Source organism: Bemisia tabaci, chromosome 1 (genome assembly GCF_918797505.1).
Source record: "Bemisia tabaci chromosome 1, PGI_BMITA_v3".
Classification (NCBI taxonomy): domain Eukaryota; kingdom Metazoa; phylum Arthropoda; class Insecta; order Hemiptera; family Aleyrodidae; genus Bemisia; species Bemisia tabaci.
The window spans coordinates 72923449-72950633 of record NC_092793.1 but is presented as its reverse complement, the minus strand read 5'-3'; the positions used below and the strand labels follow the sequence as shown (position 1 = coordinate 72950633).

The 27185-nt window shown below is 38.8% G+C and overlaps 2 protein-coding genes across 2 annotated transcripts in view; one reads left to right on the top strand and one right to left on the bottom strand.

Moving 5' to 3' along the window:
- Positions 1-10743: 10743 nt before the first annotated feature.
- LOC109033177 (uncharacterized) lies at positions 10744-19141 on the top strand. The gene is made up of 6 exons (XM_072306133.1): positions 10744-11719; positions 14486-14603; positions 15019-15118; positions 17204-17323; positions 17769-17924; positions 19004-19141. The coding sequence occupies exons 1-6, from the start codon at positions 11491-11493 to the stop codon at positions 19079-19081; spliced, it is 801 nt and encodes a 266-aa protein (XP_072162234.1). The 5' UTR covers positions 10744-11490; the 3' UTR covers positions 19082-19141.
- Positions 19142-19247: 106 nt separating this feature from the next.
- LOC109033176 (zinc transporter ZIP3) overlaps positions 19248-27185 on the bottom strand; it is a 132070-nt gene continuing 124132 nt past the window's right edge. Inside the window, exon 2 of the mRNA XM_019045656.2 lies at positions 19248-22081. Coding sequence (XP_018901201.2) covers positions 21960-22081 — 122 coding nt within the window. The 3' untranslated portion in view covers positions 19248-21959. The remainder of the gene's footprint in view (positions 22082-27185) is intronic.

The window sequence follows — 27185 nt, the reverse complement described above, 5'->3', positions numbered from 1 at the left end:
AATTTTGACCTATTTTTCGACCAATCTCATCGACGTAGATGTTACTTCAAATATGAAAAACTATAAGGGCCCTTTTTCCCCCTCCGAAATTTGCCGCCCTTCGGGTAACTGCCTAGGTTGCCTGTCCTGTACATCCGGGCATGGATTTCAGTGACAAATTCTGAAAACTAGAATGTGCATAGATGTTTTGACTCAATAAGGGTTTGAAAGAGTTGAAAACAATAATAGCATGAATTCGACGTAGCAACAGAGGCAGATCCAGCAATTTAGCAACATTGGCTTTCCTCCATGTAAAACCTGTGGTGAACAATCGATTTTTTCCCCACCGAGAATCAATATATTTTCAAAGATTTAAATTGAGAAAACGATGTTGCCAAATTGCAAGAGTCTGGCATTAAAGATACTCTATGCGCTACCACTCCGAGGATGGAGCCGACATAATGCCGTGAGTGAAGGGGACGACGATATCGTGGACGCTTCTCTGTGCGCTGAGGTGGAGAACACCGCAGTACATCCCCTGGCACGCCAAGATGGAGACGGGGAGGATCATGAGGAAATGGAATCTCGTGATATGCTCGTGGTAGGGAGCATCCTCGGCCAGCCCGGCCGTTATCAACGAGTACTCGATCACTTCCGCACCCATTGCTCTGTGATGAAGGCTGGACATCGCGACCATGCCCCCAGTCGCATCGTCTCCAACTTGTGCGCCTCAACTGCAACAAGGAAGCTTTCTTAATAAAATCACCGATTCATCATCAAAATACTAACATCATCTAAGGAACACTGGAACTATACTTACTTCTTTATCCGCGAGACATTAAGAAGAAAACAACTTTCACTAAAAGGATGCCAACCACCAAACACACCTCCCTCGTAAAAAACCAACCGTTGCTACCGAGATGACCAAAGAACGGCAATACCGAAGAGACTGAGGATCTCCCCAAGAACTCCGCAATTATGAATATGAAGATATAATAATAAGCTCCCAAGGGATAGGGTGAATCAATTTAAAATGTAAATTAGATCCTTTATATTTAACATATTAACACAGGCCTCGTGAGAATCTGTCCATTTCATTCCACCCGTGTCAAATAAATAACTAAAATAAATAATTGTTTATTTAATAAAAAATAAATAAAATCTGCCGATTGGCAAGGCCCGCCGGCTCTGTGGATCGAGCCTATGGGAAGTCGGGACACGATTTACAAATTTTAAAAGCGTATATCTGCATAAATAGTAGGAAATCAAGGGGGAAAACGGGAAACGAGGCTAAGATGTACAATTAATAAAAACCGAGACGTTTCGACTCAAAACTGAGTATCATTTTCAGTCGGAAATACAATAAAAATTGTGAAAAAAACGATGAAAACCTAAGCTCTACATGGTGGCCGGGATCTGAGAAAAAAAAGGGAAATTTTTTTTTTTTGAAAATTTGTGAAAAAATGTCTTGTTTTTCTACTGTTACCATTGTCTCGGGCTGCTCTTAAAAATGTGTATTTATCTGCATAAATATGAAACGTTAACGTTTTAAAAACGAGTTTTTCATTGAGTTTCTCTAAACGCTTTCCTTGAAGAAGCACCCCTAAAAATTGAAATTGTAACGAAATAAATGTAAAATTTTAACATTTTTGTGAAAAATTTCAAGTCCAACTTCTTTCCAATAAGACTCGTTCCACTGTGCGCCGAGGTAAATTATCAACCACGCAATCAAACGTGGTAAAAAGGAAGAAAGAGAGGGAAGAGAGCAGAGGAGGAGTAAGAAAAAGAGGAAGAAGAATAGGAAGAAGGAGGAATAGAAGAGGAGAGAACATCAAAGTTATTTATTGATTACTTGAAAAGCCTTTCTAAAAAATGTTTTAAAATGTGAAGTGAATATATTCATCAATATTTTTTAATCTAAAATACCTGTAGCCATAAGAGACTTTACTCAAGACAATAATTGTCGTAAAACTACCTTTATAATCCCTTTTTTAACAACGAAAACCCAAAGTTTTTCAGAACCAAAAATATGACCCCGGTCGAACACTTGCGTAAAATATCCTAAACACGATTTTACAACATTACTTTCCCCCACAAAACTGTTTGTTTTTTCTTTTTTCTCTTTTCTCTTTGTCTTTTTAAAAAGATTGTGACTAATGTAAATGCTTTATCTGAAACAACCCTGTTTTTGGTATGTAAGCAAAAATTAGGATACACGCCCACTTTTCTCCGCGGGAGGGGTCAGGAAGGAGTCAACCTTATCTGATGGTTTAACCCTCAGCCCAATACTACTTAACTTAACGCTACTAATCTTCTAAACCACTAACTAAACACACAGAGAATAGTCCTTTGCCTTACGGATAACACCAAATGTGTGATTTCTAGCGATGATACATCCTGTGAGAGTATGAGTAAAAATGAGTGTGGTATCTCCATCTTAATGTTTTGAAAAATCACAGATCTTTAGAAATCTGACTTCATTACAGGAATCGCTACTCCTCTTTATGACATCGAGAAATCTCCGAAACTATGCTTATACAAATCCCCTAATGAACAGACGGCGAGCGTGAGCAACCACCAACATCATACAGGCCTTTCGTTTTGAACCATGTTTGAGAATGATACGAGTAAAATTCGTTATGTGGGAATAGAAGCTCCCCTTTTTCGTAAACAAAAGTGCTGTCCGCGATAAAAGCACAGGTAAGAACCATTTCTCTCGATACATATAGAGGTCGAGAATAATACATGCATTTGCTAAGGAGGGGGTATGTCAATCCAAGGCTTTTCAATCCAGTCCATCGAATGTGGGTGATCCTTTTGTACACTCAAGAGATCTGCAAATACAGTATGATTTAACCGCCCTACAATAGCGTTCCATTCCGTTATCATCTTGTGGTAACCGACATAACTACCAACAACTAGAGATGCATGCGTATTGTGCGCGCAACATACAAGTTCTCAAAAAATGATTCCAAAATATAAACCTTTTCATTCCCGAGGTATCTTTGTACTAAAACAACTACTTTTAGACACGTGTAACCGTCCATCTCAGATACACCCTCGCTTCTCGAGGAGAGCCCGGTCTGAATTACAGTCGCGGCATTCTTCTCTCACCATCTTACCTCTACAGATACACTTTCTCAATGAATGACATACTTTTTTACTATTATCCACCTCAAATCTTTTTCGTTCTAAGGCAAGCGTTTCTCATCAAATGATAAAATTTGCGGCTGTGTCATCGGCAAAATGTAAGAGATTAGTATTCGCAAGATTCACGCGGAAATGTTAACGGAAGAAAGTATGTGGAAAATGTTATGCACCTCATCTGATCGAAATATTATTATGCGAACTCATGAAAAAGTTTAGTGTTAATTTTTAGTGTTTTACTTTTTTCTATTTCATTCTCGCTCATAAAAAAGCTGATATCCTAGAGCCTATGATTACAGCCCAACATGTTTTTGCTGACACATGTCTGAATTTTTACATCAGTGATGGTAAAATTGCGTAAAAAAACTCAAACGGAATCTATCTTTACAGATTTTAAGAAAATCCTTGAACCGTTTTTTATTAACAATTAGATTTATCTGCGTTGCGCATTTTGATGAATCTTATTTCTCTGTTCGCGAGGGTGTAACAGTATACCTGCATTTTGTGTATACTTTGAGTCTGGGCCCTTGGTACTTCTGATACACCCCGTATTTGCCACGTAAACAGTTGGAACGCCAAAACGCGAGAAGGAAAATATTTCGTAAATCCATAGTGCATCGGCTAATTAGACAGTGTTAAATTCCACGCCCTAGTCAATTAACAGAAGTTCCGTGACAACGGTGACAACGAAGACAACGGCCCGAACGAAATCAGTAATTACTCTTTGTATTTTCGTTAATTTCTGGTTGGAATTCCTTTCCCAAAGTTTTTAAACAATTGTCTCATCACTGAATAAATTATTGCTGCATGGCAAGTGTCCCTAACTCCCAGTACCTCTGCTTGGTTCATAGTGGAACTTCTGGCACGACTGTTTTGTCAGTGTATGAAGTTAGGGTCCAAGATATGTGTCCTTTGACTTATGGCGTGTTGTGATGACCAGTTCATTTGGACGCAGATATTGTCATAACTGTTTCTCTTCAAATTTTGCACTTTCGTATCGCTATTGTCTTGATGTTTTCGAACATTCCAAGTTTAACCAATATTATCTTTCGACAAGAAGCGTCGAGAATGTGGGACTCGTACGTAAATTGTACTGTCGTTAAAGTTGCATTACAATTTTCGCCTGTCTACAAAAATCGACAGATCTGCCGGCAAAGTGAAAAAAAAAAAAAAGAAACATGTGGCTCGCTCAAGAAGTCTGTAAGAGATTCGTCACGCAAACCACAGTCGTAAACCATTTATGTATTAAAGCTAATCTAGTCATACAGTGCTTCATTTACCGTATGGGATCGACTAAAGCTTCTAAACAAGTTTTAAGATGAATAAACTCTACTTTTGATCTTAATGATCAAAAGCAGGTTCAAAACGCTAATTGCAGAAATGCGTATCTCGTGACCGAATGTCATTTTCCAATCATACAATGCTTGGTCCAGGTGCATGAGATTGAACTAAAGCTTCTGATAACGAATTGTAAGCGTGAAACTCTTTTTTCAGTCTTTAAATTATCAAAATCCGCCGACAACAGTTTTAAAACACAAATCGCTAACAGTGCCGGATTTACAGACTTGCCGCCCTCTTCTCACTCGTTTTGAAACATCAATACAAACCATCCAGTGAACGTGCCGGAGGAGGAGGGGTGGATAAGACGCGTTTACTCGTGTTGGGCACATTTTTTGTGAAAGCCCTGTTAACACTACCTAAAGTTCACGGAACTTTGCGCGAAAGTTAAGTTCTATACCTAAACCTATCTCTGTGTGGACCAGGCCTTTCATTTGTAAGAAATCAACGAAAAATTTATGAAAGTATAACCATGAATGTGGTCTAATAATTTTAATTTCCGCCACCACGCCAATAATGCTGTGTTTGGCGCAATGCGGGAAGTATCCATACAGTCTCGTAGGCGCTATGCGTTTCACGCCGACCGCTGCTGACCCCACTGTTTTTGACGCAATGCGTGAAGTATTCATGCAGTCTTGTAGGCACTATGAGTTTCACGCCAACCGCTGCTGACCGCATTGTGTTTGGCACAATGCGTAAAGTATTCATGCAGTCTTGTAGGCGCTAGTATGTGTTACATGCTGACCGCCGCGCCGTGCCAAGGGCTTCTCCTTTTTATCTCAAGTCCTCGTCATCATTGCTCTCTGCGCCGCGCCGCTCCAAGCTAAATTGCGGGTTTGGTCTCTCTCTCAACTAGACTAATGAAAGGCGCTGTCTCTTGTATCACTGAAAGACGAACAAATTAGAAATTACTGTACAGGGTGTCTCACGAAAAATGAGCCACCTTGAATATCTGCCGAACGCGTTGGAATTTCGAAAAACGGTAAAAGACGTGTTCGTTTATATCGAGGGGGACACCTTTTGGCGTATTCGATATTTTCCCAAACCGCGGGAGGGGCGCGGGGCGGGGGTGCCCCACCCTAAGAGTCGAACTTTCAAATGGCACCCCCACTTTTTTATTTCAGAAATCAATTCTACGCAAAAAAACAAGCCACCCTGTCCAAACCGAATGTAAATCGGACAATTTTTCAGTGATTGACAGAGTTTGAAACATTTTTTTCATGCTCTTTTCAAAAATTTCCCACGCCCAATGGAATTGCTGTATCAAACCAAACTCTCCGCCAAAAAAATTCTTAAACATTGCACTTTCGATAAAAAAATAAAAAAAATCTGCTGCACTCGAAATCTGGAGCACGCGGAGCCCTTCTTTGCGACATTAAAATTCGTTATACCGAACATTTCCGAGGGGCGCTCATCGGGAGGGAGTAGTAAGTTTTAGACAAGAATTATTAATCTTTTTTCTGAAGCATAAGAAACCGTGTCCATGAAGAAGCAGTTAAGTAGAAAATCAACGCACCGCGGAAAAATAGCGTCCTCAGAAGTATCAAGGTCCAGCTGAAGTCATTGACCCCCCCCCCCCCCCCCCAAAAAAAAAGCTAATCCATTTGTTTTTCTACTTATCTGCTTCTTCATAGACACAGTTTCTTTTGCTTCAGAAAAAAGATTAATAATTCTTGTCTAAAACTTACTACTCCCTCCCGATGAGCGCCCCTCGGAAATGTTCGGTATAACGAATTTTAATGTCGCAAAGAAGGGCTCCGCGTGCTCCAGATTTCGAGTGCAGCAGATTTTTTTTATTTTTTTATCGAAAGTGCAATGTTTAAGAATTTTTTGGCGGAGAGTTTGGTTTGATACAGCAATTCCATTGGGCGTGGGAAATTTTTGAAAAGAGCATGAAAAAAATGTTTCAAACTCTGTCAATCACTGAAAAATTGTCCGATTTACATTCGGTTTGGACAGGGTGGCTTGTTTTTTTGCGTAGAATTGATTTCTGAAATAAAAAAGTAGGGGTGCCATTTGAAAAGTTCGACTTACGGGTGGGGCACCCCCCGCCCCGCGCCCCTCCCGCGGTTTGGGAAAATGTCGAATACGCCAAAAGGTGTCCCCCTCGATATAAACGAACACGTCTTTTACCGTTTTTCGAAATTCCGACGCGTTCGGCAGATATTCAAGGTGGCTCGTTTTTCGTGAGACACCCTGTATACTTTAACTCTCAGGAAATGAGAGATTTTGTCACCTTTTCTCGTTTGTCATTTTGTGTCTGAGTCCGATTTTTTTTTTTTTGACACCTACATTTGAAAAAATTGCATCAATTACCGCCCCCTAAATTTGCTGCCATGGGCCCAGTTCCATGTAGCTCTGATTGCAAAAATGCGTATCTGGTGATGAAGTGTCAATTCTTAGTGCCGAAAACGCGAATCTCGGCATTTCTGCCATCTTTTCTAACAGTTCGAGAAAATATTCAATATGCTGACAAAGTTTGAAAAAGCATTTTATTCTTGCTATACTCAAGAAATTTTACCCTTCTACTGACAATATGGAGGAGTGTAGTCCGTTTTTTTACTCTCCTGGAAAATCGTGTTTTCCGAGATACGCACTTCTGCATTTTCACCATCGATATGCGCATTATCGACGAGTAATATTCATGTGTCTCTTTATTCGTTTGAGTCGCAACTTTTACACAAATCATAAAAAAATATCTTTGTTATATTCACTCTCCCTCTACAAGAAATCTGATGATTTTGTACCTGAAATATTTTTATAACTTTCGAGACGGATTAACGATTCAATGAGTTTTCCCTTTTTTCTCCGCAGATTCCTGGGCGCCACTTCTACATTTCAATGCTTTGGAATATCTAATAACAATTTCTTTCTTTTTCTCCCGTGGCAAAGTAATGTTTGGTCAATTTGCTCAAAATTTTTGTCGAAGATACAGTTCTCATAAAATTATGAAGAGATTTTCGCAGGATTTTCGTTTACCCAAACGCTTTTGCTCCATCTGGAAATGAGGAAGGTCGAACGAAATTCATCTGAAGCATCGAAACCGAGAGGTATCAATCCTATATTCACATATTTTATTGCGATCGATACTGATGAAACAAATTTAAAAAAGAATTTCGTCGCAAAACAAGATAGCACAGTAGTTGAAACAAGATATCAAAATACTACCTCGTTTTTTGTTCCGTGCATATCGTTACTAGTGGTAACGCCCGGCTACATATGCAGCTATTACTGCTCTGTGGATGCCCGTGTTGCGGGCTCACAAAGTTGAAGGAGTTTTGAAAAACTTGATACTCAGAGCAGTTATGTATGAGGTAAAAGCGGGAGCTACGTGCTGAGTGCGAACATAGAGTGCCCATGCATATAGTTCCGTCAGCATAAATAGCCTCATTTTCTAGTCTTACTATTTCAGCTAAGAATTTTGGACCGCAGGTGAGTCGTAGGAATAATATACATTTATTTTAAAGCGGTGCCATGGCATCTACGCGGCCATTATCACCTCTGTAGTTATGTTACAGGGTTTGTTACAAATAAAAGAGAACACTGGAAAAAACACGCATTGGATTCTTAGAAGTCCAGAACACTTAAAAAACATCCGACACAGAAAACTTACTCTTGATTCAATCAGAATCTAGCTTTAAATCAAGAACCAAGCCTCTGTATTTAAGCGGATTTAGTTTTGATTCAAGCAAAAATCCGATTGAATGAAGAGTATTTTTTCTTGTCAATGTTTTCAAGAGTCTGGACTCTAGATCCAATGTGTTTTTTTTTTCCAGTGAACAATTTTGAAAGGTATTAGTATAAAAACAAGATCGTAAAATCTAGAGGATGGAAGAAAGATAGGAAAAAGAAACATAATTATAAACGGAAAAAAGAGCATATTGATGGAATACTTCATAGATGAAAAATCCAATCACTGAATCTTTAGTGAGAACACACGAATACAAACATATAAAACGAAACGCATTGTAAGATTTCCAAATCAATACGAAATATTATTTGATATATCGTGGCAGGAAATTATTTCCCATTCATGAAAAAGAGAAAACAAAAATAATAAGTGACAAAAAATGTCTCCTTGTTGAAGACGATTCGTAGGCGTAGGTTAGCCTCAGCTATTAACGTGTTCAAATACTCTATTATCTTTTGCGTTGGCCCTGGCTGGATGAAGGTTAGCATCTGAGCAGTTACAGGGAGTGCATAGTTCAATTACGGTGCTTATACGAATTCACATTTCTAATGCAAGCATGCACTCAGAAATAAAATCACCACCATTGCCTCCAATTCTATAATACTTATAATCAACTTTAATTATACATAGACCCTCAGCTAGTGAGCCGAATGGCATCGAGCTAAGAATTTACATATATTTTTAACCAAAACACCGCACGAAGAAACTGAAGAACCGTAAAGCGACGCATTTGTAAAGGAGTCTCTCATGGTGATTGCCAGTGGTGTTCGGAAAAGGAAAATAGAAGCAACATTTGGGTTACATCGAGATTTTGTTTGAATGATACTGAAATTAGTAAGTTTGCGTGTCTTAAACAGCCATTAAAAACTACCCATTTGTAATCGAAACCGCGAAAATAGCTATATATATTCTTTAGGATGCTGTGCATTATTTCTTCCAATCCGTCAATCTGTCAATAGCTTATATGGGAAAATGCTCGTCAATTATCTTCAGGCGGAAAGTAGCGTTCTATCGATGATCAATTTTTGCTTTACCCAGTAGAATTGCTTGAATTATTAGTGCATTCTTTCAAATATTTTGTTTCCAGAACGAACCAACCTGATTTCTTTAAATATTTGGTAAATTTCTTCCCTTGCTCAAAAATATTTACGGAAATCTAAAATAAATATTTTGCTAAATTTATTCATATAATAAAAATAAAACACATAATTTCGGCGATTTTGAAATGTCACGATTGAGATGCGCACTGTTCGACTTTAGCCAAGGATATTGCAAAACAAACAGAATCAGCAAGTGTGTACTCGCTCTCCAAAATTTAATTGTATTTTTACATTTCAGTTGTCCTGCGTTTGAGGTCAAATCCACCATGAGCCAACTCACCAAATCGTGGGCTCACAGGATTCTCCACATGTATATTGAGGCGAATGGTTTCGGATCGAATGACTTCCGTAACGACTGTATAACAAAATTATTTTATGCCATGATTCCGCTAAATCTACTGTACCCGTGTCTGGAGATCTGCGGGCTCTACATTAGTGTTTCGAGCAGTCAATTCAATCCGATAACGGTCCTACTCCAGTTCCAGTACCTCCTCTTCTTCATTGGCGTCAACGTAATCGTCATCTTTGACTATACTTTCTTCAAGCAACGTTTGCTCGCCTGTATTATGCACGTTAAAAGGTACACACGAAAGAGTGGTCTGCGGCAGTGGCGTGGCATGCCTTGCGATATATCGACTGATCTGCCTCCTAAACTCATGGGAGGGGATCGTTAAACAGAGTGTTCGCAACGAAAACCTTGATAATCGATTCTTCACCATGGCTTCAAATGGGGAAATATCGATAATCGATCATTCACGCTTTGCCGTACATTGTCTTGAGTCAATAGGAGAGGTCGGACGAAATTTGGAAGTTTGAAAAGCTCATTCCTCCGTTTTTACAAAATTTTGAGGTTCTATGCGTGGCTTCATTTGTTTCCTTGTAAAATTTTCTTCTAAGAGCACCCCTTGAAATTTAAAATGTGACGAAATATACACCAACATTTGCAGTTTTAGTCAAAAATTACCTGTACGATCTCTCTAATTGACTCGATCCGCTGTGCGCCGCTGTTCTGCGGGTCTATCATTGTTGTCAAAAAATCAGCACTTTTCCCCATTCAAACCAATGTAGAATATTCACATTTTATTGTGCGATCTTGGGAACCTTGGCGTTGATTGTCGAATCGTCATCGAACGATTTTTATCAATAAATTCTTTTAGCAATGATGTTTATCGATCAAGGCGATTCAATAACGATCCGCGTTGATTTTTCCAAGATTACAAACGATATTATGAGGAAGGAATATGGTGTCTATCTAAATGTAGGTAAATATAAACACGCTGGTGGATCAATCCCGTCTCGTCACGTGCGTTATGGTGGGCAGTGGCGTGGCGTGAATGATCGATTATCGATATCTCGCCATTTGAAGCTATGGTAAAGAATCGATTACTAAGGTGTTCACTGCGAACACCCTGATTATCGATCCTATTCCATAGGTTTAAATGGCAGAACAATCGATATATCGCAACGCACGCCACGCCACTGATGGTGGGTTGGCATCGGCCATGTTGAATATTCCATAGAATTTTAGTGTGCGCAAAGGGTTGGATGGGACGACTTCTCTCACGAAATGCTCACCTGTGCTGTAACGTCGTTGCTGAAGCGGAGAGCTGAAAGAATTACGTATTTTTTACGCAGCTAGTGTAGGTAAAAGTGTATGTCAGACTTTCCCGATGCTCATCGTGATTTTTGAGCCATTTAGAATACTGCCGCGCTAAGGAAAAACGCCGTAAGAGTCTTTAAACGTTGCCAGATTTCCATCAATAAAAACCTAATTAACTGGGATGATTTTGAATGTATTGTCTTACAATTTTTCAGAACATTTTATTCGCACTTCGATCTAAAGTAACTGAAAATTTCAAGGGATATTATGAACATATTTCCCTAAAAAATACATGTTTTATCCGAGGAAATGTGGCAACTTTCAAATGTTCATACGGCGTTTTTCCTTAGCACGGCAGTATGAGAAGCATATCTTCCTTTTTGCTGTAGCTTCAGTTTGCAAGAGGCCCACTGATCGGCTACTGAATTCCTAGGGTCCCACGCTGTATTTCCTGGACGGAGGAGGCCCTGGAGTGGAGGGCCAACGACCGGGAGGTGAAGTTGTTCGTGTTGTGTTTCCTGTGCACGCTGTACCCGGCCGCTTTCATAGCGACCATCGTCTCGCCGGGCGTGCGTTTCGGCTTATCCATCAACTCCACGTTCATCGTCTTCCCGGTCTGGTACCCGTGTGACGTCATGGCCCGCCCTGCCTTCTTCTGGACCGCCTACGTCTGTGAGACGGTGATGATATGGCTTGCCGCCCACTACGTCGTCAGTAACAATTTTCTTTTCATTTACATAGTCATGTCGACCAGGCTCCGCTTTAACATCCTCGCTAATTACTTTGGGGATATTACCACTCCCAAAATGTGGAAATTCCGCAACAGCAGACATTCCACCGGAGACGTCTCAGGAATGAGCTTAGGTGAGGATAGACTGTTAGTGGATACGCTATACGTTTCATTTCGTAGTTAGTTTGCTCGATTTTGAGCAGACATTTAATCTTGCCGTATCCGCGCCACGGTGCGTTAAAATGCATTCAAGTGTTTCTTGCAATATATATTTCTCGTCTTTGATGTCGTTAATAATTGATACGTACATCAAAAGTGAGACGACCAGACCACGTATCTCGTTTACGATGTTTGAAAATTTTCGCTATCATTATATTTTTTTTAGGGAGAACAAATTAATATCATTCTTGAAGTTTCCGTAGAGTTTTCTTCGCTTGGAGAAGAAGAATCACGGAAGTTTTCAAGAATTGACGTTGAGTGGTTTTCCATTAAAAAAATAAAGTATGATAGGAAGTCTGCGACATCGCAAACCACTATACATGGTCTGGCAGTTTCACCGTCAACATGTGCTTAAATACTGACAAAGCTGTATTATATGTACTCTATGTATTAACACAATGACTTAATGCAGAATTAACACGACGCCGTATTGATTTTGTTTGAATTAGCTAACGCAAAACGATGTATGTCGAATATCGCCACCATTGCAAATCCAGGTTTTGAATATCGCAAGAAAGACGAAACCGCTGAATCAGTTGGTTCATTTTCATCTTGGGTTAAGGGCCAGTATCGTTCCCTTTGAAGGCCCTATATGGTTTACAATTTAAATTACATTGCAATCAAAGAAGCCTGTAACTTGTGACAGTATCAAAATATGGACAATTTTTAAGAATCTTCGGGGAAATCCAAAAGTATAACTTTCAGAGAAGATGCTTGGAAGGTATTAAAATGATTTAAGAGCACACAAAATAAATTAAATAATTCTAAAATTTTGAGAACGTATGAAATCCTCTTGTACTGTGTAATGTATGTGGATTCTCTTTGGTACACGGGTCGCGGAGACTATATAGGGACCAGGCATTTTTTACAGGTAAGGTCGTTTTGAAAAATTTAACAGCGTGATTTCACCTTTCAGAAAACCCTCGTACAAGGTGGTTATGGGACATTACGTCAACGATTTTTTGTTCGCGCACCTGCTTTATCCAGTAATTTATCCAGTTAATTTGTTTTATCCACGCGTTTTTTCGGCACGGGAGTTCTAGTCCACGTGCCAGTTGAGACTCAAAGTTAATTGACCCACATGTAAATACAAATTACAATTGCTCACGACGTTTTTGGATGAAAAAGTATAATGTCTTGGAGGAATGAGGGTTTGCTTGTTTTTTTTTTTAGTTTTGTCTGTTTGGTCCAACGGAGAATTATATATGCTTGAGAGTTTTGGTAAAAATGGGGGAGCGTCAATTCCATGAGACAAAATTCACTGAAACTCTCTACACCTCTTTGGTGTAACAGGACTTAATTATCTTTCAAGAAATTCCCACCTTGTTATACCTGAACCGGATAAACCTCTGTTTGCCTCAGCTAAAGGCTCTTAGATTTTTCCTGTGTACGATAAGTATCTTGATTTATTTTGCGAGGAAAGATCTGTAATTTTAAAGGATGCCTGTCATTCTTAATCCGTTCAATTTCGTGTAATACTGTGCAACACCTCTGTTGTGAAATAGTTGCTTCATGCGCCGCCGTACGCGCGTACGACGCGACGGGCGGGCGGCCAGCGCGAACCGCACATTGGCCCCTACAAACCTAAGTGGATACTTCAAGCATTGTGCAATGCGTGAAGTATCCACTTAGGTTTGTAGGCGCCAGTGAGCCTCTCGCGCTGGCAGCATGCCGCTCCGCTCTGTTAGGCTTTAATATTTATACTCGCGTAGTCAGCGTTTTTTAACTCATGATTTTGAAATGTTTATTCACACTCTGAATTGATTGTTCTCATTTAAATTGATGGGGAAAAAATACGTATACATTTATCAAAGGAGAATAATAATATAATGTGTGTTTTTTAAATATTGGTGGTTCCGTGTCAAATTTAATGATTTACAAAGCACTTTAATTTCTTCTTTTACATTTTGTGCTTTTATTGTGTTGCAGTGAGGTGTACGCGCAACCAAATGCTCAAAATTTGACGTATTTGACTCTAAAAGATCGATGTACAAATGGGTTAAAACTAAAGATTGCGTGCCTCTTGGTTTTTTTTCCTCTTTTATTCATTTTTGCAGTTTCTGTCGGCACAACTGCGGCTCATTGAGATTAATATCGCTTGGGAAAGGTTTTACAAATATTTGTCACGTTTTAAAAATGTAAATGTTTTCAAAATGAAATAATAATTTCGTAAAGAAAAAATTAAAAAAATAAAAAAAGCACCGGTACATATATAAGGTATATTGTACATTCAATGTTTTAAGGATAGAAATAAAACAAAAAATTCAACAATGCCAATTGAAAAAGATGAATCAAAAGGAGAAAGTGATAACATTTCATTTAGAAAACGAGCAACCATAACAACGCCTCCTTCTCTCTCAATTTCTCATTTCCATATTGTCAATACAATTTCACATCCGGACTAATATATAACGCTTGGACCAAGTCACTGTTGCTTATTTTACGGGTGGGCGTAAGCTACTGGACAAAAAAGGTGCGCGGACAAAAAATCGTCGACAAAATGTCCTGAAACCTACAAGGTTACAATCTATTAACTTTGATCTGATTATGTTGTCAGTATAGCTTATATTTGACGCAGTAAACTAGGTATTTAGTCACCTCTTAGTGACACTGCGTAAAAATCTGTCCACTAACAAGAGCTGTTTTCCTCTAACTTCATTAATTGTGTTAAGTTTCTGCAGTGACAAATATAAACAAGGATGTGATGGACATAATACTGGTCCATCCTGAACAACTCACAGAGTTCTTGAAATCCAAAAGGCTGATAGATGGCCTCATGGATTTGTTACTTCTTAGAAGGTACTTTCATTTTTATCTCTGATTACAGTATAATAAAACAAAACTTGAAAAAACTGATTGTACTTTGCTTTGCCAGAGGGCAAAGCCCCTATTTTATATGGGTTTCATGTATGCTACGATTAAATAACTACAAAATAGGTATTGACTCACTGGAATAATGAATTATAAATTCTGCTTCATTCATTGGCAAGAGACATTGCTATACATTCATCAACTGTAAAATTTAATTATTTTTTTTCTCTAGAGAATTTACCCATAGAGACCAGTGATAATTATGTTTAAAGTTGGAAAATTTACACTATTGACTGGAATTCTCGTGCCAGAATGGTCATGCATATTCATACAATTTGCTGTTTCTTAAAGTTGGAAAAAAATATTTGCTCTCTGTTTTAATAATTGTTTTATGACTTTTAAGGCAAAGAGATCTCATAAACAATGCGTGGCAAATGTTTTTGAATTCTTGCGACTCGGTCACCATGCTATCAAACGCTCTTATGACTTTTGCGGCGACATACGTAAGTTCTGAATCACGTCCTGTCTATTGTAATTTACCTACCAATCTCTAGTCAAAATTATGCTTTATTACTTACTAATTATTGCGTAATGCTGCGCTTATAGCTAAGTTTTAACCAGTTCCTAGAACAAGTTTACCCGAAGCGAACCGCGTTAGTGTGGTCAAGGCCTACCTAATCTAAGTCCACGCGTGAGGCACAAGAGCATAAATACAGATTTCACGGGTAAAATAGCACTTAAATAATGATGCTCACATCAAAAACGCTGAATTGAATCCCCGCTTACGCGTGTGTAGTCGGGGTTACGCATCAAGGGTGATGAATTTTTGAATTTCCGTGGTCAGCAGACACTTTCCGATTGAGCCCAGGGGAGAATTTCATGAGCGCTGCCGTCTACGGCGCACTATGGTCTAAAACTCGAGAATAGGAATGAATAAGTCGGATAGTGACTGGAGGATCACGGAAGTTTCGTAACTGCTGTTTTTTGAGTCGCCAATTTTGAATTTGATGTCAAATTGCCTACATTTTAACATATACACTGCGGCGTGGCGTACTGCCAGCTCGAAACGCGCACTGACGCCTACAAACCTAAAGGGATACTTCAAGCATTGCGCAATGCGTGAAGTAGCGCCTACAAACCTGAGGGGATACTTCAAGCATTGCGCAATGCGTGAAGTAGCCCTTTAGGTTTGTAGGCGTTGGTGCGCGTTTCGCACTGCTGGCAGCACGCCGCGCCGCGCCACGGCTCTACCGACGGGCGGTCGGCGAACGATTTCTTGCGGGGAGAGCTCCCTGGCGAAGAAACTCACCGTGTATCGGGTAATTTTTTTTTTTTTTTTTTTTTTTTTTTTTAAAAGTTTTTAATTTTTGACTTATAAAATTACACCCTGGTCGTGTGAAGTAATTGGTGAACTCTCAACGCTAGATGAAGTGTTATTATAGAGTTGCGGGTCGTGCACCATGCGCGCTGAGGACGGCGCATGGCGGCTCATGAAATTCTCCCCTGTGCTCTGTCGGACACTTTTTTCTTTGTCTTAGAAACCATCCGGTTTCTCCAAATAGAAAGGTAAAAAAAATCTACCTTAAATAAGCAAGGAATCTTGTAGCAAAATGTTAGCAATTATTTTCAAGTTTCATTTCTGTCATTTTGAAAAATTTGTCGTAACTTTATCTGGATACAGAAAATACAGTTAGAAAAAAAAAATAAATATAATAAACAAAGGAATGGACTGAAATCACGCGTGTGAGAGATTGAAGAAAATTTGAGAATGTTTTTACACTTGGGCTAGGTTTTCTTACATCTCTCCCTCGGAGAACCTGATTATCTACGACAGAGCAAAAAGTTCCCGCGGGCGAGAAAGGAGGAGAATCGATAAGGGCTTTTTTTGCCCCCCCCCCCCTAGAGAGCCTTTTTTGCCCTTTTCAGCCTTTCAGCCTAACTGCCCTCGATAATATACGCAGCGTGCATACAATTGGTGAGACGTGTTTCTCTAAGATTTTTGCACATGTCCCTCAAGAAGTCGATTTTTGAAAAAGTTTTTTTTTATCAATGAGCGCATCATCGAACTAAAACCAAACCAGGGTTAAAATGTGTCCTAAAGCCTCCTTGATAACATGTCAAAAGCTCGTTTTAGTTAGACGATGCGCTCGGTGTCAAAAAAGCCTCTGAGTGATAGAAAAACACGCATTTTCGCTGAAATACGCCTGCAGACGTATGTTCAGGCAACCGTTTTAACACGTATTTAATGGCCTATGGACCAAATCATGATTATATCTGTAAACTACATTGAGTGAACTTGGAAAGCCCGCATAAATTTCCAGATTCTACGTGAGGCCAAAAAAGGTCCTCGGGGGAGGGGGGGGGGGGGGGCAAAAAAGGCCCTTATCGATACCCCTTCTTTGAAAAGCGTCATACAACTCAGCATTTTGTGCGTTTAAGAGTACATTTCAAACTTTTCGACTCCTCTAGATTCTGGGGCGGTTGTAGGTACAATTAAAAAGTCTATTCACTTACCTTCATATCTCGTGAACAACAGACCCACGCAGCCACTCTTACCGCCAAATTTATCTTGTTGTATCTTTCACCAGGAAATACGAAATTCAGGTGGTAAAGCAGCCGTAGATGTGATGATGTTCACTTCATATTTTTTGGGAAGCATTTTGGTGTTGTTTTCTGTTTGCCACTTCTCAACTCTTCTTCAAGATGCTGTAAGTTTAATACTTTGCTTTAAGAAGTGATAAACTGAAGCAGGATTAAAAGTGCAGCAAAATGTTGGATTTCCATGATTGGTGCGGAGGGGCGGGGGGGGGGGTAAAAAGTAGGTAGAAATACCTTTGGTAATATTTGAACAACTACGATAATTCATAATAATCAATTGTAGAAATTCGAGAGAGCATTAGATTAAGCTGATCCTGATCAAACCGTAAAGAGAGATGAGCACTGGTGAATGAATAAAGGTGAGAGCGTCTGATACCTCCTGCCCCCATGTTAAAATAGTGCACCAATATGTCAAAAAAACTGTAAATAGTATGATTACTTTCTAATTTGGATTGCATTTTGCAATTAAAAAATGTTAAATCTCTGGTTTATCGATCAAATCACCTATCTAATTGTGAGATAGTCCATACGCTGCTTACTGTGTGCTTTTTTCAGCATGACAATCTATTGGTTGCACTTTGGGGGTCCGAATGGACTACTGATGGGATAAAATTTAAAAAACTTTTCTTTCTCTCTATGGTGTCTCTGAGACGACCATTTGTATTAAAATTCTACTCGCACTATCCGATCAACCTTAAAGGCTTCGCTAAGGTGAGTTCACATGAGCATTCAAGATCCTTATCATTTTAAGAGTAAGCTTTTATTCGACTATGATGTGACGGACCATTCCTGGTTTTTTTGCCTGAATTTCCAATTGATATTTTGTGTGAAAACCTCCACTTCTCATCCCCCCCCCCCCCAAAGCAAGAGATTTATGATAAAATGGGTTGTGAACGTTTGAGCTCACTTTTAGTACCTATACAGCTTTCATTCAAATATTCAAAAGATCGATGCTGTCGAATAAAAAATTAGTAATGAGAGAATATTGGGGCTTTGCATGCAAAGTGAAAATGTGATTAGATCATAGGACTATTCAGTCCGTTCCCATTCCAAGCCTTTAAAATATTGCAGGCAGCCAAGTTGACAAAACTTGGCGCAACACCATTTAGCTCATAAAGTAGACAGATGATAACTATCAAGGCAAATTAACAGGCACGGTAACAAAATTTTCACGACTTCGTCAGGTAGATTCAGCGGTCAGTCTAAAAATTCATAATTTCTGAATATCATCACGAACCAAATCTTGCAATCTTGAGATTGCATAATGCATATACACCTAAATTTTGTCTAATTTTTTTTTTTTTTTTGTATATATCCTAGAATTTACTTATTTTACAGTTTACAGATTGCTTTATGAGATCCTATTTTTACATTGTTTATTGTGTCTCCCCTGTATTTCCCTGGTGAAGTGTTCTTTGAAGGTCCTTATCCTTATTCTTTTTTACTGTAATTTTCTGTTTTTTATTGTAATTAATCCGCGAATGAAAGTTGAATTTGTGTACGAAGTTGCTTTGTGAAGAAAAAGTGAAAAAGAAAATAAAAAAAATAGGAGTAAGTTCATAGAATGAACTTACGGAAAACATACTTTTTCCGGGTTTTCACTGTATTTTGCCACACTACTTCGCAAAAAAACTTAAATTGTACTCTTTAGAGTGAAAATAAGATGAACAGAAAATAAATGTCGCATCTCATATTATAGTTCCAACTTATTGATGAGATTATTACAAGAATACTACATACGTAACGATTAATATTTCTTATTTATCTCTTGTTTTTGCTTCCACTTTTAGAGTATATCCAGTTCCTGGTCATTCTTCTTGTTCCTGTATCAGATTTCTTCAAAAAAGGAAGTTTACCGGGCCATCTAAGTTAAAGGTGCCAGGGAGGGATTAATCTCATCAATTTTTGTAAACAAAATATGTGGAGACAATTATTAAACCTTAAAACTTACGTTTCATCTCTTTGCGAGTCACCTCAATATACGATGATTTAAGCTGGACGATTGGTATAAATTTGAAACAAAAACACGGTAGATTTGTACAATCAATCATTTATTTTTTTACATGCTCGATATTTTCATTGATCTTCTCCCATGCAATTTTATAGCACAGTAAGAATAATGTATATATCTGGATGTTTTTTTTTTTTAAAAAAAAAGAAAGAAAAAGAAACAAATATGGAAAGCGAATGTAAAACAAGTATTCATACATCGATTCTTAAACCTAACACAGTACAAAAATAAATTAATACTTACATAAGTTTAAATAAAAAATAATTTTAGCTTCAAACGGACTCACAAAAATACTTTTTATGAAAAAAATACAATTTAACAAAATAGTCTATGACCTTATTACATACCCGCCCATACGTTCTTCTAAATACTTTACCAGGAAGAAAATCACAAACTTGAGTGAAAATAATGAAATCAGTTCTGTATTAGCGTCTTGAATTGAGAGCGCAAATTGAAAGTGAATGTGTATGTCTCTTACTCTTGCACTGTCAGTTTAGAATGCCGTGGACCAATCAAATATTTAAGCATCCAAACATTTTTCCGAGGCATTCCATTTCAAATCTCTCCTTGCTTATCCATGTTCCTCCTGAATTTAAATATGTAAAAGTACACTTAAGTGTAAATTAAGATTGGATGGGGAGAAAAGAGATTGCCAGATGTTGAGTTTGTGCGTTTCATTTGAAATTCGAAAGAGAAAAGAGGGTAAAACGCATTATGAACTCACGTGATACTATTTTGATACATTTAAATTACAAGGAACCTTTACCATTACCTCCTCGGCCCTCAGACTCATGATCACACATTCATAAATTGCATAGTGGCTAATGTCGCAATGGAGATGGTTCCTTTTGATTTAAGTAAGTTCATGTTATTATTGATGAACTTACTCTAGGCAACGAATTAAACTGCATTTATGCATAATCATTTGAACATAATAATATGGCTTCACCAAATCAGGAGTGTCTACCATACAGAGCGAGACAGAGATAGAAAAGGAGAAGGAACTGCTATACAATAATAATTTCTATGAGTTACTTATGCGCACTGAAGAATATTACATAGAAACAGATGTACATTTTTAAGACCAAAAGTAAAACATATATTTGTCATTATCTTATGTTGTGAGAAAAACGAATCTCCACAAGAAGGTCCTGGAACTCGAACGATTTTCGAAGAGAGGTTTTTGTAGTGTTTGTATTTATAACCGCAAGACGAAGATCTCCATTAAAATAAATGAATAATATTACGGAATAAGAAGTGAACATAAAAGTTAAATCTGCAGTGTGTATATCGATGCTTACGAGTACTTGAGAAAATATAGCTATCGTCAATGAAATCGTTAAATATTTTGAAACGATTGAGTTCAATAAAATAAATTTGCGTTCATCAAGTGCCATTCATAGGCATTACATTTGATACAGATAGTTTAACCGGTCATTTTTAATTGAAAGTTCATTTTAATAAGTAATTTAGATGCTTCTACAAAGGATCATACCGTTTATAGATGAAACCCAAAACAGTAGTGCTATTACCGAGAAAAAGCTTCCTACCGAAGTCGCAAGAATTCTTGTCAATTATCCCGTGAAAGCTAGGAGTTTATCGTTGTAATAACAGGAAAGATCCTTGGTTTACTTTGACTCCACGAATTTTCTTTTTCTTCGAGGTTTAAAGGTAAACATTTCGAGCAAAACATAGTTTTTTTTTCTTCAAATTTTGAGCACAGTAAGGATTTAGCTTTCTAATTTGTCTGTACTTAATCCTCTGAGAGATAAAAATTAAAAACATTGTATTTACATTTTCTTAAAAAATAAAACTATGAAAATAAGATTCAACGCAAGAAATTTTACAGAGGCAATAAAAATTAAAGTCAGCAGGGGCATTGTATTCCTGTGCTTTTTCCTTAGTTTTTCAGTTCTATCACTGACAAACAGTCGTGACATGAAGTTAGTATAATGTACAGGTCAGAGGAAATTTTTGAAAGTTGGCAACACTGTTTTTTTCCATTTGAATGTATGTAAAACAATCGATTCTTGATGAGGCAGCTTGCCGTACCTATGATCGATATTTTGAATGGATTCAAATGGAGGAAAAACATTCTTGCCAACTTACAAAATCGCCACTAGTACAGATGGATATATTCATGCTAACAGAAACTATTTGCAAAAGAATAAAATTAAAAGGAGCTACGAGGCACGCAAATCTGATGTGGGTCCTTTTGATTTTGATTTACACCATTTACACATAGTTCCCTTCAGCATAGTTACGTTCAAATATTTCGTAATCCACCTCTTCCAGGGAGTAGGTACTCATAAATGATCCTATCTTCGCTCGTTACCTATACGGGAGAAGGGGTAGTCTCTGAATACAGTATGTAATGAATTCTTTAACTCGTCAACAAGAACAGGAGAGAAAAAACCATCAAAAAATATAAAGACAAAAATATTTGTTGTATGTTTTTTAGTACTGAAGTAAAAAAATAAAACTCGTAATTTTAGTTCAGATATCTAACTTCAGATTTTAGTACCACTATCCTTTGCATTTGAGAAATCATAGTGTCATATGTAGTGCCGTCATTGAATAACGGAAAATTGCTGCAAAATCCGAACTAACCACCATCTCTTACTTCATCTGAACAGTTTATTACTTAATGTTCAATTGTTCCAACCGCTTCACTCGAGGAGTTGGAAGTGTCTGACTAAAAACGGTTCTCTTGTAAGGTAGGCACCAATGATGGCCTAATGGTGATGGAAATGACCATCATGGTCATGGTCATCGTGATGTTCGTGGAAGTGATGATGGTCCTCGCCAGCCAACGCTTCACTGCCCCCGTGATGACTGTGACTATGGCTATGGTGAGCTGTAACAAAAATAAACAGAAAACAAAATTACATTCATGAAAAACGTAACAGTTTCCTCTAAACCTAAAGCTACACATCAAAGAAAACTCAACACAAAAGTTTGGTTAAAACGGGAGATAAAACACAACGTAACTCATGCCTTCGGTTGACTCTGGTATTTCCCAGTCTCTCCATTGTTTTCTGCGCTAAATTTAATGCAAATTGTGCATAGAACAACACAAAATTTGGGTTGCTTTATGTTTTATTTCCTATTTTAACCAAAAATAACAAGAACACAAATATTTTTATCAGTGTAGAGGGAAAAACAAGAAAAAAGGAAAGAAAGAGGAGAATGAGAGAACGAAGTGGCATATACCTAAGGATTTACTGAGAACTAATTGCGCTGCTCTCTTATCTTTTGCTGTTATTTCTTAATACCTTACAACTCAGACGGAGAGGGTTGAATGACTAAAGTAAAATCAAAGTAAATTAAGTCAAACTCCATCAATTATAATAAAACTGCCTAAAATATGATTCAAAAGGGGATATTTCTAGAAAATTTTTCGAGGGATGCCCCCGGACCTCCCTCTCCTACGGGGATGTCTCCGCAGACCCCCACTCCGCATCACCAAAATAATGACCCTTCATCGAGATATCTCTGGTTCCGCCATACTATAAGTAATGGTAAAAATATATTGGTTCTGATCCTCGGTCAAGAAATAATCAAATCTAGAGCTGTGAAAAGGCTCGTGAAATGAAAAAAGAGACAATTTTTCATCTTCCGCATGCATTCCTCCATCCACAGCATTAAAGTGAAAGTATCTCAAAGTCTCTCCAAATATTAATATTTCGGTGTACTTCACTCTTTTCTTTATCCTCGTTCACCGAAGTCATCGTGCCAGCTAAAATATTACTTCACAATGTGAACCATTATTATTTCTTTTGCTAGGAGGAACACTTCTTTTGTTAGAGCAAAAGAATCGGTCAACATCAATATAGACCACTAATAATGTTTCTGGGTAGTCGATATTGCATACTCGGAGAGTTGAAGGCTCTTCCTGCTCGTTGTGATTATAGCTATTGGTATCCTCCATTCCCTTTAATGATAATGTAACGATCCGTGTTCGTTCGCGGTGACTTCAACTTTGAGAGCTGTGTGTGAACTTTTGAGTAAATTGTGGACAGATCAGTGGCGGGATCATTAAGTTCTTTACAACATTAGACACCAATTTTCGCACTGATAATACGGTCAAAATACAAGAAAAATCCTGGAAAGTGACTACGGCGTAAGGTCGAAATCATCGGGTCGAATAAAATTATTACTTTTGCAGTGGATTGTGATAAAATTCGACAGGGGATCATAGATGATGATTCTTGACAGAGGCTTGCTATCCGCCAAAATCGTTGCCAGGCAGCTAAATTTAATTACGTTGTACATTATACGTAGATAAATAAAAGTCATTAAGTGAGCCGCTGTCTTCATATTTGCTTCCAATTCCGATTGTAACTTCATCCATTTCAGATGATTTAAATTGAAAGTCATGAATTTGCATAGAGTGCAAGAGCTATACTTAAAATCCTTTCTTAAACAGCTTCTTTCCATTGGAAGGTCCATCCAATATGGATTTTAATGTGATTAAGGTAGGCTTAAAGTGATATTTAACAGGGCGACGTGAAAGGAAAATTTTAACTAATCCTGAAATAATTTCAAAGGTATAACTTAGAAAATAGATCCTTGCACGATACCAGAATCTTTAGCCTCTACGAAAAATAAAATCGATAGAAAATCTTCGTAATTTCTTGCAAGGATTATAAATTCGAAGTTATTCTGTTGCATAATACTATAGATTCGTTAAAATTGTCCTTTTTGTGATTCAATGTTGAGCACTCTCAATACTTTTTGAAGTGCCAGTACAATAGCAACTCCTCTTAATAAAACTATATTTTTAAACGAGAGAAACACTAAACTCCTCGAACGATATGCATACTTATAAATGAAAATGAATTTTCATTATACTTATGTTTATTTGGGGTATGGCGAATGTAATTAAATTTAGTTATTTATTTTCTGCATTCCCTGTGTTACAGTTTCTTCTTAGATGCCTACCTTATGAAAACAAAGTAAGCCATGAAGGACTTCCCCAAGGAAAGTAGCTGTTGACGGAACTACTACAAATTCATCATATTAATTTTTAGGTCTCGGATATCTTGTGTTATAATGATTTACAAAATCAATCTTCTACTAAAATTAGAGGAGGAGGCAAGGTTGACCGATCAAGATCAGTCAGCGATCAGAAAGGGAAACTTCGAGCTGGTCCATGCCTGGCAGCGACATGAAACTCTTTCTGGCCGTCCATAATAATCTGGATTGCTGGCCCTCGTATTACGGCAAAATCAGTATAGCGGTCGGACTTAACGACAAATTACCGGGCTCCAAGACGAGGATTACTCAGAGTAGAAAATCGGTTAACGTAACTTGACGTAACTGACTGTCTCGTATGGAGATTCTGTTTTCACACACGATTAAATCAATACCACACCAAACATTTATGTTGGGAATGTTTGACGATTTTTGATAGTGCCAGTAGGACGGATTTTAATATGATCAGTTAGACGACACCAGACGTTGTTTAATTTTTTACTCGGAAATTAAGCATCTTGACTTGAAATCTTATAGGATATTGGAGTTTTGTATCCAACATGCGTAAAAAGTTCAGCTTAAAGCTGATATCTCATTACAGAAAGAAAAAGCTCACACACAATCACAATTTTCCCTCATAGAGAACATAGACAGTTTGTGTGAAATCTTATGGGTATATTTCGTATAATTTTGAGGTAATTCACAGAGAGCTTTGAGGCATTGTATAATTTGGAGGAAATTTACAGAGAGCTTTGAGGCATTATGTATGTATAAGCCGCTTTTATGGCGCGCTGGGACGCTCTGCAGGCATTATCTTGTTTAATTCTCTCTTGGTTTTAAAAAAAGAAATGCAGTTAGACAGAATGAAATCCATCCGATTTCATTGGATTTTTCTTAGAAAAAAGTTAGGTGATTCTCAGTATGCTCTTCCGAAAGCACATAAAAGTTTCATTTGTTGGTCTGAATATGAAATTTTCAAATGTACAAAAATATCTCATCAGATGAGAAGCAAATGTTGTTAGAGAACCTAGAAAAGAGGGATAGGAAAGAGAAGAAGAAAAGAAGTCATCCCGAGGATAGTCTCGCAGGCAGCCACCTTAAAGGCAGGGCAACAAGAATAACTTAGGAAGAGAAAGAAGAAGAAATGTAGAGTGAGAAAGAGTTGTTGAGAGAAGTTAAAGGAATGTGAAGAAGAGAGAGGAGAGAGAGAACGAAGGGGCGTGAGATTGAGGATCGCCCTTGAAGAAGAGTTCGTGGCACCGTAAAGCTTAGCACCGAAGCAGAGTGCCGAAAAACGTGGCAACCCTGTTGAAGAAGTCTTAGCGCCGTATAGGACGTAGCGCATAAGAAGAGAAGCAGAGTACCGAAAGACGTGGCAACCCTGTTGCAGAAGTCTTAGCGCCGTAAGAACGTAGCGCCGAAGAAGAGAAGCAGAGTACCGAAAGACGTGGCAACCCTGTTGAAGAAGTCTTAGCGCCGTAAGAACGTAGCGCCGAAGAAGAGAAGCAGAGTACCGAAAGACGTGGCAACCCTGTTGAAGAGGTCTTAGCGCCGTAAGAACGTAGCGCCGAATGAAGGAAAGGAGCGCCGAAATGCTTAGCAGCTCCGTATACTTACTCGTACTTACTTGTAGACGTAGGAAGAACATGAGACAATGAACTCAGGAGGTTTGACGAAGAGACTTGATACAATGAAATCGAGAGTGATGAATGAAAGAAGTGGGCAGAGCCCAGGTGAAACGGGTGCGGGCCCCATTGACGGGGCGGCCGCGCACGGAGCGCTGCCAAAAGGCTCAATTTGAGCCTTTCAGCTGGAAATCCCGGTAAGACGGGTTAGACGTCCATGAATTATGTGTTTACCACGTCAAAGGGGCAAAGGTTTCGGTTAGTGCCCTTTAAGCGGCCTTTGAATGGACCGCAACGGCAGGTCTACGGGGAGCGCGCTCTAGCGGCGAAAATAGTGAGCGCGGATCCGGGAATCCCCGGGGCGCAGTGGGCACGCGCGGCGCATAGCGGGATAACGAGAGTGGGCACGCGCAGCGCATAGCGGGATTCTTAACACACTCCCCGCTTTGAACCCCCGTGTTCAACTATATTTGACCCCAGGGTGTGGTCGCAAGAGCGGACACCGGTAGGAGATCGCCATCCCAAAGCTCTGATGATTTTTCTCGTCTTGCGGGAGGAGAATGAGTTGATTGGATCATCGTAAGAACGTGGTGGATTACGAGATGGTAATCGCTTGAATTTGAATTTTGATTTTTGCACGTTAACGCGGGTGGATGACGACCAGGAGCCATCCGATGACGGAGAGATCCGTTTGGGCCAATGTCGTTGAGGGGTAAGGTTTTTGTTAGGCGAAGAACGTTCGCTTTGTTTGGGGGTAACGGAGGAGCTTGCCGCTGATTTGATTCGAGGGGACGCATTTTGGGTCCGAAATTGAGGTAGAGCGAGGTTTCCCTTTGATTTGAAGACACTCTTAATAACGTTGGAGTGCGACAACTTGAATTTGTTTTCACGGTTTGCGACGAAAATTTTCGGTCGATCAGCTTGAATGTGAAATACTTTGTGTATCACAGGTGCTTCCGTGTTTAACAGTGTATTGCAGTGTGCACAGTGCAAATGCTGTGCTTGCACCGGCGTGGGGCCCATCAAGGCCGTGCCGAAAATAGTTGGTATGGCCATTGGCATGTTTGCACCTAAGACCACGGGTGCTCCGAGGCGAAGGTATGGTAGGAGGTCGGCTCCGCACAGCATGTCGATTTTTCCTGGCAAATCAAATTGTGGATCCGCTAGTTTGAAATCTCGAACTTTTGAGAGCACCTCTTGTGATACCCGTTGTGTGGGCAACGGGGCTGTGATGCTGTTCAACACTTCGACTGAACAGTTTTGAATGACCAACTCCTTCTCAGCCGTTTTTAGGGCAATCTCAGTAGTGCCTTTGAGTTTGACAGGAGTTTCTGAGACGGCGTTGATGACTGCTGAAGA